The 17,586-nt window shown below is 57.3% G+C and overlaps 1 protein-coding gene across 3 annotated transcripts in view; it reads right to left on the reverse strand.

Moving 5' to 3' along the window:
• The window catches only part of RRBP1 (ribosome binding protein 1), a 66,926-nt gene that overhangs the window by 10,812 nt on the left and 38,528 nt on the right, over nt 1-17,586 (reverse strand). For all 3 annotated transcript variants that reach the window (XM_011979479.1, XM_011979478.1, XM_011979477.1), the window contains 9 exons: nt 17,400-17,522; nt 12,163-12,315; nt 11,087-11,205; nt 9,000-9,153; nt 5,366-5,504; nt 3,124-3,302; nt 2,969-3,003; nt 1,105-1,195; nt 153-245 (listed from right to left, as the gene is read on the reverse strand). In XM_011979479.1, the coding sequence (XP_011834869.1) occupies nt 153-245; nt 1,105-1,195; nt 2,969-3,003; nt 3,124-3,302; nt 5,366-5,504; nt 9,000-9,153; nt 11,087-11,205; nt 12,163-12,315; nt 17,400-17,522 (1,086 nt within the window). The remainder of the gene's footprint in view (nt 1-152; nt 246-1,104; nt 1,196-2,968; nt 3,004-3,123; nt 3,303-5,365; nt 5,505-8,999; nt 9,154-11,086; nt 11,206-12,162; nt 12,316-17,399; nt 17,523-17,586) is intronic.

The following is a 17,586-nucleotide window of genomic DNA, read 5'->3' on the forward strand; positions in this document are numbered from 1 at the left end:
GCGTCTGTGCGTCCTAGTGCTTCTGTGCGTTCCTAGTGCCTCTGTGTGACTGTCCTAGTGCATCTGTGTCCTAGGGTAGCTGTATGTCTTAGTGCATTTGTGTGCCTAGTGCACTTTGCATGGTGGGAGCCTGAGTGTGGCCGGACTCTGACCTTGGCCTGGGTCAGGGAGTGCAGCTTCTCCTTGCAGGCCTGCTCGGCCGTGGCCAGCGCCTCCATGGCCTTCCAGTTCTTCTCCCGGAGGTCCTGGAGGGGACACAGGCGAAAGGTCAGCAGCCTGCGCTGGTCAGTCACTGACACACCCCCATGAGCTGCCTAAGCTGGTGTCAGACAGGACAGGGCCCAGAGACCCTCCCTGATGCCACCCTGGCCCATAGAGGACCTGCCACGGGACAAAATGCCCTTTCCTTGGCCCATGACCATGGCGCCTGAACACAAGGCCTGGGTACCACAGCCAGAGGTGGGTAGCATGGCACAGGGTGAAGAGGTGGCGCCTTTCCGATGAAGACACCCCTAGCCAGAGGGAGGAGGGAGGGCCAGCCTGTGACCTCAGAGGGAAGAGGTTCCTGCCACCAAATGGTTAGTGCTGATCCCTCGGGCCAGCTCTGGCAGAGCCTGGCACAGGGAGGCCAAGGCCAGGGCCTGCCTTGGGAAGCTGCAGCCTCTGCAGGGAGCAACCGGGCCAGCCAGCAAACCTGGCTCTGTGAGAAGGGGGCAGGAGGGTGTGGCCAAGGCCACACCGGGACAGCAGGCATGTCACCCGCCCAGCTTCTACACCCCCTTCTCCTGGGACCAGGATCCCCACTTATGGCGACCACGTGACTCAGGCCAGGCCACCGGCACACTGTCCCCACCCCAGGAATGACTCCACGCTTGAGCGAGTGGCGCAGGCTGATCCACAGGCGGTCAGCTCTGGGTCTTTGGTGGAACTCAGGGGTAAGCAGAAGCACCCCCCATATCCTGGATCTCCACAGCACAATGGGGTGTAGAAACACAACCTTGGCCCTCCTCTGAGTCCCGGGCGGGTGCCACACCGCAGAACCTTTCTCGGCCCTACTTGTGCTGCCCTGGCCCATCCATCCCCGCCTGTGCCTGCCGCACTCACATTGTTCTTCACTTTCTGCTGCTCGACAGCCTCCCTGAGCTCGGTGGCCTCCTTCTCCAGACCCGACACCTGGGACTCCAGCTCCTTGAGGCTGAAGGGACACAGCGACGTCACTGCCCAGGCTCCAAGGGGCTACATCCCCCACAGATCCCACCTGAGGCCCCATCCAGGGAGGAGCACCTTCGAGGCTGAACCATCTGGCCAGAGACAGTCCCCTCCAGCTGCCCCCACCTCACCCAGCGTGAGCTCCCAGGGAAGCCTGAGCAGCTCCTTAAGCGCCCCTCCCCTCACCCATCCAGACCACTGACCCCAGAGCTGTCACCACAGTCCTAGTTGGTGACACCGGAGAGTTGGGTTATCAGGAGAGGCGGAATCACGACCCTGCCCTCAGAGCTCTCCTGGGGCCCTCACAGCTTTTCCCTCCAATCCCTGCATCATGTGACAGCCTCCTCCAGCAAACCACCCCAAGAGTGTCCCCAGAAGAATGAGACCCCGAGTAAGAGGCATCAGCAGGCCAGTGGCAAGGACACGTCGACAATCACCCCCTGGGCAGCCACTGCCCGAGTTCCAGAATATCTGGGGCTGAATCACTCCTCTCTACTCCAGAGCAGGATGACCCAGCCCACACACAGCTTTCACATCAGCTTTTTGAAGGAAATAAAACCACCAATTTCTGCCAGACACATCTGCATGATGCAAAAAAAATTCAAACTGATCCTAATTGCAACATGAGTTAATTATCCTAGTAATACGCTGTGTGGCCCCAGAATCTGATCTTTAAACACAAGAGCAAAACAACCACCTCTCTACCCCAACAAACACCGTCAGGAGAAACAAAGTTTGCCCACGCTTTTTGGGAAAGGAAGGTAGACAAGGTTTGGCTGTGGGTCTTTCTGGGCCCTCGGGGTGGCTGGCTCCCTTTCCCAGTCCCCAAGCTGCAGAGCCCAATGCCAGGGAACACAGGCTGTGGCCCGGGGATCTGCCTCTGCTCAGAGGCACAGGGGGAAGTGCTTCTTCGGTGATGAGGGCCAGGACAAGGGAACTTTGTGAGCTGATGGCCTAGGACACATCTGACCGCGTGTGAGGGAATGTAGGACATCCTCCACGCCTCCCCCACATGCTGCTTCACGGACCCCTAGCCACGGTGGCCAGGAGCTGCCTCCCGAGACTGTGGGCATGTGTTATAGGATGCGAGCCCCAGAAGTGATGGTCACAAGGACTCCGGCCCCTGGCTCGAGCCACCCCACCCAGGTGTTGGCTCCGGCCTTAGCAACAGCAAACACACACTCCCCGAGCATGGCCTGGCACTGGTGCTGCTGACATGGAGGGAAAACAAGGTCTGGCCAGCGGTGAAGTCACCTCATAGATGGAGGAAAACAACCCTGAGATGTTGTCAGCTCTGCCCCAACGCCTCAAACCTGTGCTCTAGCAGCAAGCCTGAGTTCGCCATTCTGGGTTGTGCAACCATTTTTCCTGTTACATCTCCTGACCTCAGCCCCTAAAATCCCTTGCTTATAGACACAGAACCTCTGACGAGTCAGTCCCTTCCCACAAGCGATGGACGGGTAGATGGACGGACGGCAGGTGGCAGGGGGTGCTCCCACCCTGGCTGAGGCCAGTCCAGAACAATGAGTTCTGGCTCCTTGAGTGTGATCATGGAGCTCTCCCCGCAAGGCTGCCTGCTTCCCCGCCCAGGCCTGCCCCGTCTTCTAAATCACCGGGAGGATGGGGGAGCGAAGGGAGCCTCTGCAAGGGGCTCTTCTGCAGAGGACCTGAGCACCCTTCTGAAAACCCTGGTCCCCAAGGGTCTTTGGTCCCCCACGCTCAGGCTCAAGTGAGCAGGCAGGGCGCTTCTCCAGCTTACCGAGTCTGCTGCTGGTCAGCCTCCGCCCGGCTGGCCTGGAATGAGAGACAAAAGCTCCTTGGTCTCCAGGAGACTCATCTCATGCAGTGGGGTAGTCCACCCACCTGCTGGATGGAGTTCCCTTTCCTCCCCGCAGCCCCAGGCAGGAGGCTGACCTGGGCGTCCTGGGCGTCCCGCGCCTGGCCTGCCTCCAGCAGGGCCTCAATGGAACGGATTCTCTCTGTGAGCTGGGAGTTCTCCGCCCTGGCCTCCTGGAGCTGCCCGTGGAGACCACTCAGCTCCTCGCATTTGCTGCGCACCTCCGCCTCAGAGGACTGTAACTTGCTGTGCAGCTCTGGTACAGAGGAAGGGAAACAAGAGAAGTTAAAAGGCTGGAAACCCCAGGGGTGGGGTGGGGTGGGCTGGGGGGATGCCCTCTTAGCACACGTGGGACATCGAGGACTTCCTCCTGCCTCCTCTGTGTGTCTGGGGCTCTTAAGACATACAACTGACCACTGGGGCCTCTTGTGAGCTGTTGAAGAAAGTGCCACTCTGGCATCAATCCTGAGAACTGTCAGTGTACAATGCAACGCTCTCAGGCCACTCATGAGAAAATGATGGAGACTGGAAATGGACTGCTGCTGAGGCTTTTAAAGATTCATCTTCTAGAAGACTCTAGCTCATACTAACTGAGACCAGAAGTTCTTTAGAAAGTGGCTAAGTGGATCCCACTGCCACACCTCCCCCATCTTCCTGGCTGGGTCCCCCCCAACCCCCAAGATCTCTTCACAGTCGAGAAAGGCCAGGGGGTGACTTTTCTGTCCTGGGCCCCTTTCTCCCCTTGAGGTATCCTCCTCCCCAGGTGACCTCAGACAGTCCCGTGGGTCTAAGTGTCATCTTCGTGCCTCTGAGGCTGCACGCTCTCCAACCCCAGGCTGTGCCATCTGCCACTTCTAAATGAAGCTCTAGTTAGACAACGCAAACCCAGCATCCCGACCTCCCAGGACTCCTCATCTTCCTCCCTCGCCCACTGCTAAAGCCTACGAGGCCACACCGCCATCTGCCAAGTTGCCCTCCTCAGTAGCACCTCTGTGGCCACCTGGGCCCTGTCCTGTTGCCTTGGGCCTCGACAACTGCAAGGCTTCATCCCTGGTCTCCTCGGGCCACTCCTGCCCCTCTGGTCTGTTCTCCTCCCGGTGCCAGTGTTCAGAAGCGCATATGAGACCGTTTCATCTCCTGCCCCAAGCACTTCTGTCACACTTTCCACAGTGCCCAAGCTCCTCAGAGGGAGGGTGACCTGGCCCTGCCCCGCCACCAGCCTTCTCCTTCCAGCCACACTTGTTGGCCCATTTCTCACACAGGCCGAGTCAGTTCATTCCCACCTCCGGGCCCTGTGCCGGCCTCTTGCCATGCATCCCCTCCTGCCTCAGAGTCTCCAGGACCACACAATCTAAAGCCACGCCCAGGCCTCTGGAGCAGGGGCCGGCAAGCTGGGGCCGTGCCTCCCAACCTCCGTTTTTCCAGGTGGTATCAATGAAGCTTTCTTTGAACACAGCCAGGCCCCTGTTCACCCAGTGTTAATGGGCACTTTTGCCCAGTCTAAACCACTGTGGTAGAGCTGAGCAGTTGTGACAGAGACTGGCCAGAAGCATTCACCATCCATCCCTCACAGAAACAGTTGCCAACCCTGCCCTGAACACAGTCCCTGTGTAGACGGCCCTGCTGTGTAACCCTGTACTTGCAGGTGACTCTGCCGTGTACCCCCTAGTCCAGCCCAGCCCAGCCCGGCAGCCACCGGGTAGTGCTTGGCCCGGGGAGTGGCTCGGGAAGCATTGGTGAGCCAAGGGCCGTGGGGCCCCTCACTGGCACCTTCAGCTCCCTTTCTCCAGAGGCTCTTGGCCCTCCATTCCTGTCACCCTTTCCATGACCAACTGGAGCAAGAGAACCACAGGCTGGTAAATCCCACCTGGCCTCCAGAGCTGACTGAGTTGGGAGAGTAGAAAGGCCCAGAACACACATTTAGCTGAGATGCCTCAGGACCTCCTTGGCTCACCCACAGCCAATGGGGACCCAGGCCTGGGAGGGAAGCAGTGACTTCTGCCCCCATAGGCTCCACCCCCACGCACACCAGGCCCTCACAGGCCTTGCCCCCTCCACTTCTAGCGCCTGGAGGTCCCATCCTCGCAGCTCCACCTCAGCATCTCTGGACAGCACCTACAAGCCAACTGTGCCCCCCGCCAGCCCCTGACTGGGCATAATCCCCTACTCTTTGACTTTCTGAGGGGCAGTCAAGATATCTGTGCTGCCCTCACCCAACAGGCCTAACCCACTGAGTTTCGGCACTGGAAGTGGGGCTGGGCTGGCATGCAGACCCCGCACCCTGCACTGACCCCCTGGCCCCACTGCCGCCGCCCTCACCGGCCATCTGCTGCTGTTGCTCCTGGGCCTTCTCTGCGTCCGCCCGGAGGCTGGCGTGGCTGCTCTGCGCGCGGCACAGCTCCTGGCTGACCTCATCCAGACGCTTCTGCAGGGCCTCCTCACTCTCCCTGTGGGATGCCTGGGGACGGGCAGGGGAGTGGGGCGGTGAGGATGTGGAAGGACCAGGCCCTCATCGGCTCTGTGATGGAGGCAGACAGAGCTCTTTACCCCACCAAAGCCCCGTGCAGTCTCTGGTCCATGCGGGAAGGAAATGCATCTCTTAAGGTCTAGAACCCGCATAGGCTTCACCTCGGCCAGCACCCTTTCAAGGAGAGAAGGTAGATGCCAGGGACCCACACTCATTTCCCAGTTCTTCTCTGAGTCCCTATTTTTACATTCTCAAGTGATTCATGAAGACGTGGTTACTGCAAGAGCCCAAAGATACTGATTCAGAGTAAATCAGCGACGTTTCCCAATCCAGTCCTCGATTCCTCTCCCAGAGGCGGACAGCTTGGTGGGTCTCCTACCTGCAGCTCCATGTGTTACACACACGCACGGTGCACCACTGCGATCACGCTATAGGGCAGTGCTCTTAGTTCTCAGTGGAACCACATGAAATTGTGTTTGACCATTTTTACCTACAAAAATGGCAATTTCACATGGTTCAAAAGTATCTCAGAGACATTTCCTCACTCAGGACAGACAGGCCCACTGCACCCTTATTTACGAGCCACACAGAGCTTCAATGTTTGCCAAGTTCCCGACTCAGCATCAGGCAGGCTCTGGCAGTCCCAATCGGTGCTCCACAGGACACCCTCATCCACTTGCAAAGGATTCCCACACACTGGGGCAGAAGTGCTGGCCAAGGCCTCCATTTAACCAACCCTTTGGAGAACTCAGTTCTCCAAAAAGTCCAACCACTGATTATTCATTACCAAGCTTGTCTAGGGGCAGAACCAGGTAAGAGGGGCATCAACAGACAACTGCTGTTGGACGAAGAGGCTGGGAGTTATCCCTCGTCAATGGCTTTACCAAGCTGATCCCATCCACATACGTTTTCATTTTCTTTTAGGGCAGTGGCTGCACAACCTGGAGCTAGGGGAACTGCTCAGATAAGCAGCATCCAGGCAGAGGCGCAGCTGGAGCCAGTGAGCCATCGCCAAGGATGTGGCACTAGGCCGGGGTTCACGTGTACTGTGCAGTGAAAACTGGGGGCAGCTTTAGGATGGGCAGTGCTTTCTGCATTAGAACGTAGCAGGGATGACTCAGTTCCAACTCCTAGAGAGGAAAGGAAAGAAAGGAGTGACTGCAAGCTGCTCCCAGAATGCACACCTGCTTCTCCTCTGCCAAGCGTCCCAGGCAGGAGCCTGCCTTGCACCCACTGGTTCCAACACCCTCACACCTCTGCCTCGACCAAGATACTCAGGGCAGGGTCACTGCACAACCGGAAGAAAACACACCAGCTGCTGCTGCTTCTTTTCTTTAAGAAAAGGGACTCCAGCTCAGTCTGCAGGGAGACGGACCGCACATGCTCTTCCGTTTGTTACCAACATTGATTAGAACTCTGATTCCAGCAACAAGCAAACAAAAACCCACGCACCTTCAGGAGCCCCAAGCTTAACATCTTTCATGGAAACCACGTGCCTCCATCTTAAGACCTGAGATGACAACTGTCTTTGCCTTGAAGAGAATGTCGTTAGCACAGCCAATCACGCTGCACAATTTCAGAAGGGGGTCCCATGGCTGGGCGGGCCGGCTGGGGACTTTCATAAGACTCTCCCGGATTTCTAAAATTCAGTTCTTCTAGAAGGATGTCATCGGCACCTTCAATGGGTCCTTTCTTCCAAGCAGACCCCAAGAGGTCGTCCGGGGAGAGACAGGCAATGGGGGGCAGGGCACCTCCCTGATGCCAGTGCTCCAGGACCCAAGGTCAGCACAGGCACCCCCGCCCTCATTCCCGCATAGCTGGCTGGCAGCAAAGGGGCCTCGGGTGAAGGAAGGACGGTCACAATATGGAAAGAGCCCCATTTTCACCTCAGCAAAAAGGAGACACTTTCTACAACCTCAACCGCCGGTCTGACTTGGAGATACCTTGAATGAAATTTTGTAGAGTCACACTGAGCTCTTTTTCTGAAAAGCACTGACCTAGTCCTAGGCGCTCTGGGTGTAAAAGCATGGCTAATTCCCACAGTCACCCTGCAGGACAGCTCCTACTGTCCTGCCCATAGTACAGATGAGGAAACTGAGGCTCTGAAATAACTTGCTAGCAGGTAGAAGAGCCAGGACCTGAACCTGAGAGCTGGCGCCAAAGGCCTCACTGTCAATCACAGACTGGACAGGCACAGAATCTTTGGTGTCAGACTGGAGAGCAGGGAATCCTCTGCCCAGCCCCAGGCTGTGGACAAGGACTCTGAGGCTGGAGAGGACAGGAGATACCAGGAGCCTGTGGGCCCTGGCTAGATCCTTCGCAGGAATGACACGAGATGGTGACAAACCAAGCCCAGTTCCAGGCCCAGATGGACCACAACCATCTGGGAGCCTTTAAAACATAACCATAGGCAGACCCACCCCACAGTTTCTCATCTCACTGTTCTGAGTGGGTCTGCTTTACACGAACATCAGAAAATACCAAATTATCCATCTCAATTCCACCTCAATTCAAACTGTTTCTTTGTCCACGTTCTCTTTTAGTCCTTGTACACGCTCAAACATCACTCTTAAAATTTCGTGTCTGTTCTAGTTCCTTCCAAGAGGCAGCACTAATGCCCCCACACACCACAGCCTGGTTTCAGTGATGGGACAGAAAAAGCATCCTAAGCCCCTGGGGTCACTGGGGTCTCCTCGTTATCCAGAAAAGTTAAACCCAAAGTGGGCATGACATGAAGGTGCCTCGTGCCTTGGGTAACAGCCCTATGTGGGATCCACCTGCCCAACACAGGCCAGCAGAGGGACGGGAATTCATCAGACAAGGCCTGTGGGCTCTGAAAACACACTGCATGCTGCCCGTGTTCCCCTGGGGACAGGGGGACAATCGTCCTCCCTCTGAAGGAGAACAGGCACCCTCCTGGGAAAACAGGCCTCCAGGCCACACCCAGAGGCTGAGAAAGAAGAAACCCTAACTGCCCTTGAAGCCAGAGGCTGTGTCCACAGCCTGTGAGCTCAGCTGGCTGCTCCAGAGCTGCAGTACCACAGTGGGGACAAGCATGGGAGGAAAAACACGGCTCCAGAGTGAGACTCGGGGTTCAAATTCTGCTTCTGACATGTCCTGGCTGGGTGAACTTGAGGTAGTTGCTGAACTTCTCTGTGCCTCAAACTCCCTTATGGATAAAAATGCAGACACTACCAGTGCCTACCTCACAGGGTTACCAGGAAAAGTGGCTGAGTTAATGCTTGCAAAATGCTCAGAACAGTGCTTAGCACACAGCAAGCTCCCACTTGCTGCCAGCTATCACTACTACCAAGGAGACTAAGGTGAAGAGTTCGAGCCCCAGCCCTGCGGACACCGTCATCTGTCCCAGTCAAGGCTAGAAACGGGTGCCTGGTGCGGCAGGGCCAGTCTGGACCCATCTCTGCTATGCGGACAGGCTTGCTGGGCAGTGAACAGGGCACTGAGGCGGCCGCCGCCCTGGCTCACCTGCAGCTGCAGGACCTGCTTCTCAAAGGCAGCTGCCTTGGCTTCCAGAGCTTTTCGCTGCTGCTCATCTTGCCGCGCAGCCTCCGACTTCTCCACCAGCTCTTTGCTGACCTTGCTGAGTTCCTGCCGGAGCTTGGCCAGCTCTGCGTTCTGCCTGCAAGACAGTCACCAGCCCGACTGATGGAAAGAAAAGAGTGATGGGATTGGTGGTCCAAGCCCTCCCTCCAGGACTCCAGCTCTCTTGTAAGTAAGCAATTGCCCACGTCGTGAAGCCATTACCAAAGCCACTTTTCCATTATCAGCTGCGTGGGGTTCAGCATGTGTTTTGTTGAAGACACTGTTTTACCCATATAGTGCATGAACTAGAGACAGCATAGAGCAAATGTGCACTAAAGCATCCCACGGGAGCCCCTGCCAGAAACAGCCAGAAATTCACAGAAAACGGCAACACGCTGTTCTGGCTGCAAACCAGCCCCGAGACGAAGACCCACCCGCCTTGACCCCCTGGAGGCAGCGGCCCACAGAGTCCACGCGCCCTCTCACTGGCCAACTGGACCAGGCCCAGGCTGGGGAGGCTGCCTGAAACCAGGGCCTGAGGTGCTTACAAAACAGACCCTTCAGGACTTCACTTCAAAAGCTGGGTCTCAGGAGCTGGGAGGAATGTTCCGGACTTCCAGAAGGAGACTTAAAGGAAAAGGGGGCAGCTGGAGGCCTGCCTTTCCAGCGTGAAGCGTGTGATCAGGATGCCACTCCCTCGCTAGCAGACGCTGCCTCAACGCCAAGGACTGACTGTCCAGCCAAGGGACACCACCAGACAAGACTGTCCCAAACCCTGGGACGCAGCACCAGGCCAGGCGGAGCTGGGAAACCTGGCTGAGGCTAGCTGGGCTCTGCTGCCTCGGGGGTGGCAGGTTCCACCTCTCTGACTTGGGGCTGCCTCGTCTGTATGGGGGAGGCCACACCAAAGCCCACTGTGGGGTCATCAGTTCCATGCTTCACAAGGCCAAGGTTCAAGTGACCTGGGAGGGAGGCGGGAGGCCGGGTGGTGCCGTCAAGACGGACTGGGAGCTCTGAAGTGGGCCTGGGAAAACACATCCCGCTGCTGACAGCCACCCAACAGCCAGAGCTTCTGGACTGGCAGGGCCACTGCCTCAGCGTGACAAGTCTCCTGGCTTTAGAGCCTTCCCCACTAATGAGGCCACAGCAGATCCTATGTGGGGAGACACCAGAGCATTTCTCAGTCCCCACCATTTACCTTCTGCTGTGGCTTTTGAGGAAACAGCAGCCACAAACCTCCAACCAGCCGATGGCTCAGGAAGGGGACCCAGAGGGGACAGGCAGAGGGGAAGGTGGCTGCTGGATCTCACTCCACACCAGAGGGAGCCATAGTCAAAACAGACACTTGGCCCGGCCCCCCTCCCTGTCCAGCTCCCGCACTGGACTTCCCCTGACCCGACTCCCAGCATAAGGACTAAGGGTGCCGGCGCACTCTGCTGTGGTCAGCCCCTGTTTTGGTGAGAGCAGAGGCTCTGGGGATAACACAGACCTTTGCCAAGTCCCTGCAGGACACTTTGGGCCCAGAGAAGGCAAAGAAATGTGCAACAAAAGACGCTGCAGTGGGTTTCCTGAGGGCCGCCACTGAGGTGGTAACGCTCTAATCAGGGAAGCAGAAGTGTAGCTGTACTTAACTCTGGAGGGGAAGTGCACCCTCCGGCCCACTTGCTATGGGCTCCAGTGCTTCAGTGACTCAGATAAAACACTGAAATGAGAACCCCGCTAGGCAGCTGGGGCCTGTGTGCTGGAAACCCTCCCTAGTACCAGCGCATCTGAAGCAAGGGTGCTGCAGAGCAGGAGGCCGTGCTCCAGGGCACAGTCAAGGCCCACCACCAGCCACCGCAGGGACGCTGGGCCACCTGTTGGAAGACTCAGGGGCCCATAACCCAGACAGGAGATGGAGGGTCAGGACGGCTCTGCATACATGTAGGGCCTGTGCCTGGCTCTCATGCCAGCTGCCCTGGCCGCAGCCTCATGAAGCCTTCCTCGTTCAGAGCCCTTGGGAAGGTGCTGAGGCAGGAAACTCAGCTTACTTGCTCTCCACCTGGCTCGTGGCCTGGTTCAAGGCATCCCGCAGGATGGAGTTCTCCTGCTGCAGGCGGGCCAGCTGCGTGTTGGGGCCATTCTCCAGCTGCTCCTGAAGAGTCCGGATCTGGAAAGTCACGGGCAAGGGCATCAGAGGCAGCTCGGCCTCATACACAGAACTGACTTCTGAGCCGTGGTTAGTGAAGACACAGCCCACAAAAGAAAACCCCCAGAAGGCTCCACCTTTTCCACCTGGAGGTTGAGAGGATCCCATAAAACAAGAGGCCTGAAAATGGCAAGGCTCCACCATCAGGGGCTCGAGGCCAAGCATGACGCCCCACACCCAGCGACACGCCTCTCTCCCTCCCCACTGCTCATGGCCTGCCCGAGGCTGAATACTCAGGCCAGGGTCTCTGACACGCGCCATGAACATCTGCCTCCAAGGTCACATGGTTGACTGTTCTAAGACAAAGTACATCGCCACAGCCTCTAACCCCCGGTGAGGAAGCCTCCTTTCCTGCCCTCTGACCTCCGGCACGTCCTGAGACATGCGGCAGAGAGGAGGCTGCAGCCCCCTATGAGCAGGGGGTAGGTTTCAGAAGGCAGGGGTCAGGCTTTGACTACAGGGCCAGTCTGGGCAGCCCCCCAGTGCTGGCCTGGAGCCCCACGCTGGAGCTGTGCGATTTTCAGGCCTCTGGTATTAATGGGATCCTCCCAACCATGTGGAAAGAAGACAGAGCCAGCATTTCTCCAGGTTCACGTGAAAGGTGACAACTTCACAGACACCCAGGAGGTAGGGAAACAGGGCTGGCCATTTGAGACGAGGCTCTTTGGAAAAGTGTTCTTTCAAATGTATTTCATACCTCCCTGGCTATTAACATTATAGACACACAGTGGACTGCCAGACGCTGTCCAGCCAAGTGCAACAGCCCCTGGACCCCTAAACCTGACCAGACCTCACAGACCCCTGTGGGCAACCTCAACCCCCTCCTCATGCCTTGCCCTTTGGGCCTCTCTGGTTCCCTCCGTCCTGGACCGGGACTGGGTCCTGTCCCATCCCATGCCCCCGCCAGCCACTGCCTACCTTGCCCTGCAGCTGCTGCACCTCCTTCACGTGCTCCCGGTAGCTGGCCTGCATGCGCGCCTGCACGGCCGTGATCTCCTGCTCCCGGGCCACCAGCTGCTTTTTCACTTTGGCCTCCCCAGCTGCCGCTTTGGCCTTTTCTGCTGCCATCTCCTGGGGGGAAAGTAGCAGAGAGAGGGGCCGGTGAGCCTTGCAGGGGCAGGAGCCTATCAGAAAGGAGCAAGAGCATCACCCGGGCTGGGAGGCTGGACAGCAGAGCACAGACCCCTCCTGCTGGCCGGGTTCTCAGACAGACTCAAGCCAGCGGCAGCGGGAGCACTGACAGGCAAGGGATCCCTGGAAACCCTGCTGGCCCTGGCCGGTTGTGGGCTCCACGTCAGGCCTTGGCCACAGTGGAGGTGGCACACGCAGCAGGAACAGCAGAGACACGCGGTACTATCCCTGGCTCTCCAGGGCACTGGCTCGGCCCTGCTGTGATGACAACAGCCCGGCTTGACTCAGTCACCAACATCCAGTCTCCTGGGACACCTACTTCTCCTCAAGTGCCTTCGTCAGGACAGAAAGGCGGCAAGCCCTGATGGCTAGGGTGGGGGTGGGGCCAGCTGCCCATTCCGCCGTGGCTGGGGTAGGGCATGGGTCTCTGCAGGCCGTCGCTCTGTCCTCCGCCCAGGGGGACATCGGCTCCGATCAGTGCCAGATACCCACAGATGAACATGGATGCCGAGTCTGGGGGGTCTGGTGTCTCAGGCAGGGACACAGCAGGATGGGACGGCTGGCCATGGTCCGTGTCATCCCTGAGGGATGGCTCAACCAGAAGTCACAGGGAGGCAAGATGACAACTGAAGGAAGGGGTTGACACAATGAGCCCCTGGTGAGGGGGTGTTCCCTGTCTAGGAGGCCTGGACAGTCCAGCACCGATGTGGTGTGAATACACATCACAAACACAGCAGGCCTGGGCCACCAGGGCACAAGCGTCCCACGAGCGTCAAGGCTGCTCCGACCTGGGCAGTAGGTCAGGAGTGAGGAAATCCGCCCCCTCCCCAGACCAGGGCTGTAGGGAGGCCCGTCCCAAAGGCCAGAGTGTCCCTCTTGCCTGAGATGGGAAAGAACCCTGAGGCGGAGCCACTGGGTGCTGGTGCTATTCCATGCTCCTGGCACTCTCTGGGACCTCCTGGGACCCTTGGCCTCACTTTTCAAAGACAATCATCTTTTTGGCTCTGCCCGGGGTGAGAGGCCCACACGAGCCTGCAGGTCCGCTTCACTGATTAGCTACAGAAGTAGGGGGCGGGAGAAGCTGACACTGAGCCCCAGCACTGTCCCATTTAATTCTCTCTGGAAGACGAAGATTACAATCCCCATCCAAGCTGAGGTCACAGAGCCTTGGAGAGGACACACTTTTCCAAGGCTGGGGAGCAGCTCTAAGAGGCAGGGGTGGGGCCTGAACCTAGGACTGTACAAGAACAAGGGGTTCCCAGAAAGGGGAAAAATGAGGACGCCTGCCCCTCTGTGTGGGTCGGGAAGCCCCTGGGGAAAGGGAGGACAGCTCAGCAGTGATTCCAGGACCCCTCTGCACTTCCTCCTCTAACATGCACAGCCCCACCGGCCCACTGCTGGCAGATGGGTGTGGCGGCGATGGCTGGAAGCCTCCAAACACCAGCAGAGAGGAGGCCGCTGTCTTTGCTAGGTTTTCCACACAACAACCCTTCCAAGTAGATGGTCCAGCCTCACGAAGAAACCAAAGCTCAGAGAGACCAGGCATTCCCACAGCCACATGGATGGCAGGTTGGGAAGCCACACTTGGGTCATCCTCAGCCCTCCTCTGCCACCTGGAGACACCCTTCCCAGCCCTAGGCAGGCCTCGTGCAGTTCCAAGGTCCACCCCGCTCAGGGTCTGCAGACCTCTATCTCCTAGGGGTCAGGGTCCCAAGGCCGCCGGGATTCAATGGCATTTTTCCCCTCCTTTGCCTCTGGGCTTTTTAAAGAGCACAGAAAAGTCACTTGTCCTCAGTGCAGCTGTTTAGCTCTCTATGGTTTCTTTTCTCTTTTTCTTTTTTCTTTTTTTATGATTTCTTTTTCTTCAAAGAGCTCAGAATGCCAGGGTTCCTTCGGCTTGTCAAATTCTTAATTCAGTTGCAAGAGTCTGATTTATGTTCTTGAAAAGCATTCCTGATGGTGGTGGAAGGGTCCGGTGCACAAGAAGACAAGGCATGGCACCATCACTAGCATCGGCTAGTGACTCTGTCCCAGCTTCTTCCAGGCTCTGTTCCCTAGGAGTAGTGGGGCTCCTCACGGGGTAAGCTTTGAGGACTGCAGAGAGCCCTCCAACCTGCTTCCCCAGCCAAGCAAGGAAGCAACCTCCACCAAGAAGGCCTGGTAACAGGAACTCCTCCCATGACCCCACCCCCAGGTACACTCTGTGTGGGTCCCAGAGGGCCTTGGGGGCTCCTTCTGATTCACAGCCCCATCTCCTTCTGGGCCCTAAAGCCAGAACATGAGACCAAGCCCAGGATGGGGCCAGTCTGAGGCGTGGCTTCAGCACAGAGGTTCTGCTGCCCGGGAAGATGACAGCTGGAACGTTTTTCCAGAAGGTTGTACCTTCTTGGTTACATCACTGGAGCTCTGCCTGGACTCCCCAAACCCCCCAAAGAGTCTCAGATAGCCAGGACAGAGTTCTCCGGGGCGTCTGAGCCCATCAACTCCTGCAGACAGTGTCTGGACTGGTCCTTGAACCCAATTCTGCTGGGATTTTGCACATTTGGGAGACCCGGATACGGCAGATGATCCAAACGTTCTTTCTCAGTATGTCCAGGTCATGCCTTCAGCATCAGAACCCAAGAAACAGAATTAATGAAAACTCTTTTCAACCATAAAAACTTCTCTACAAGGACAAAGAAAACATGTCGAAGGGACTGGAACAAGAAATATAGGTTCCATCCGTCTCCCCAGTTCCCGAGGGGGATTAAGGTAAGAGGAACTGCCGTACTCTCAGGAATTTACTGTCTCGGATCATTTCCCTCAGCAGTGCTGGGCAGTTGCAGTGTTACCATAAGAATGACGTAATCAGGCCAGCGACGGTGGTTCACAGTCCCAAAATCCCAGCACTTTGGGAGGCCAAGGCAGGCGGACCACCTGAGGTCGGGAGTTCGAGACCAGCCCAACCAACATGGAGAAACCCTGTCTCTACTAAAAATACAAAATTAGCTGGGTGTGGTGGTGCATGCCTATAATCCCAGCTACTCGGGAGGCTGAGGCAGGAGAATTGCTTGAACCCAGAAGGTGAAGGTTGCAGTGAACCAAGATTGTGCTACTGCACTCCAGCCTGGGCAACAACAGTGAAACTCCGTCTCAAAAAAAAAAAAAAAAAAAAGAATGAGGTAAACACATCGGCTCTGCTCAGGACTCTCAACGGAGAGCACCAGCACAGGGAAGAGAAACAGCCAAAGGCATCAACTACAAACATTTTACTATTTACAAGCAGACAACGTAAAATACTCAGAAATGCTTCCAGGCTTTCCCTCAGCTGCGGCCCTCGGTGGCCACTTGTTCACTGGCGGCCTGCTAGGCTGAGCCAGGCAAGACCGCCAGAGAGCGTCTGCCCCGCCAGGCTCGAGGGCTGACAGAAGCCAGATGCAGCCAGGTGATGCCTTACTGTACCAATGACCTCCGTGCAGAACAGAACACAGGAGCTCCAGAAGGCTCCTGAGGGAGGGAGACCAGATTGAGTCTGCCAGAGTAAGAAGTCAATGTCCAGACATCTAAGCAGGGAAAGGGCATTAGAGGCCAAGGGAAGAGCAAGAGGAGAGCCCCAGAGGAGGCAAGAAAGGGCGCAGCACGTCTGGGCACAGGTAGGGAAAGGGAAGAGGTGAGGCTAGAGGCAGGGTGAGTGGCTGAGCCGGGGCTTGAGAGGCAGAGTTAGGTCTGAAGATGAGGGGCCACTGGCAGAGCCTGATGGGGGTCCTCACAAATCAGCATTTGGGAGCCCAAGAGGACTTCTTCTGGCTTAGGGAGGAGGGCGTGGGTGGGAGGGAGGCCATGCACCGTTGACCTTCTTCTCACCTAAAAGCCAAGGCCAGTGGTCTCCGAGGAGGCTGGGTACTGAATGAGGACCCCAGGCTGCCCTGAGCGTGCAGCCAGGGAGATATTCTACCACCCCAGCGGGGTTGGGAACAGCATCAAAGAGTGGCCATCTAAGGTGTGTCTTCTGGTCCTGCCCGTCCTCCACCCAGTGAACTTCCCATCTGGCTCAGAGCTGTGACCCTGAATTTGCGACAAAAAGTAAGGCTGCCTTACTTCCAATTTTCTGTGCTCAAGCAGACAAAGGCACCCAGAGGAAGGGTTGTAGCCCAGATACTGTCGGACAACCTACCATCCAGGCCCTCTCTCTGCGCCCGCTGCCCAGGACGGAGAAGGCAGGGAGGCAGGGAGAGAGCAAGAGCAAGCCTGCGGTGCTGCATGGGGCAAAGATGGCTTTCAACAAGGCCTGACCAGTCCCAGAGGGCTAGGGGGCCCCTCACCCTGCCCTTCCTCCAGGAAGGCTGGGGCACCAGGGCCCACCCTCAGAAGCAGAGAGGTGGGGAAAGACCCTGGTGAATTCTGCGGTGGGAAGAGCAGCCCCTATGCCATGGATCACAACACAATCTCAATGTTCCATCAGCCCCGTCCTATGGCAGCACCAACCCATCACCGATTGCCATTCAGAGTGCAAATGCTACCTGCCACGCCATCCGCTGATGCGGGGAGCCAGGGTTTCCCTGCACATTCCTCCTCTGACATCAGCAAAAGGGAGAAGAGCAGCCCCTCCAGCTCCCTCCCCAAAAGGTTTTGCACAATTCTCAAGAAAACAACCTTGAATCTACTGTGGGCACCCTCCTTTCCAGGCACAGCCCCTAGAAAGCTGGCCTGTGACTGCAGGACCTGTCTAGTGAAAGCTAGGTCTGGTCCATCCCCATCACAAACTGATGCTGCTTAACTTCCAAGCCCTTGCTTCACTTCCCTGCGTTCTTACAGCCACGAAGGAAGCCACCACCTCGTAGAGCCACGAGCACTGCCAAGGGTGAGCCACCGGCCCTTGGCTCTTTAGGCAGCAGATAAGCAGCAGTCCCTACTCAGTGGCCTGACAGCCAGCTACGTTCCAGGCAGGCCTGAGCATCTCAGAGCCCGGGATACATCGTGAATGGGGCGGGGGTCCTCAGAGGATGGGGGAGGACAAGCCATCTCTGAGCCCACTTGGGCTGTACCTTGTTGAGCTCCCTCAGTTTGCTCTTGGCGACAGCCGCGTCTTCCTGCTCTGCGGCCAGCAGTTTTTCCTTCTCTTCCAGCTGGCGTTTCAGAATCGCCACAGGGTCACCCTTCTGAGTGGCCTAGAAGTACCCAGAGATGTGTTAACAGAGGGGACAAATGGGACTTGGCTCGTCCCCCGACCCT

Source organism: Mandrillus leucophaeus, unplaced genomic scaffold (genome assembly GCF_000951045.1).
Source record: "Mandrillus leucophaeus isolate KB7577 unplaced genomic scaffold, Mleu.le_1.0 Scaffold202, whole genome shotgun sequence".
Classification (NCBI taxonomy): domain Eukaryota; kingdom Metazoa; phylum Chordata; class Mammalia; order Primates; family Cercopithecidae; genus Mandrillus; species Mandrillus leucophaeus.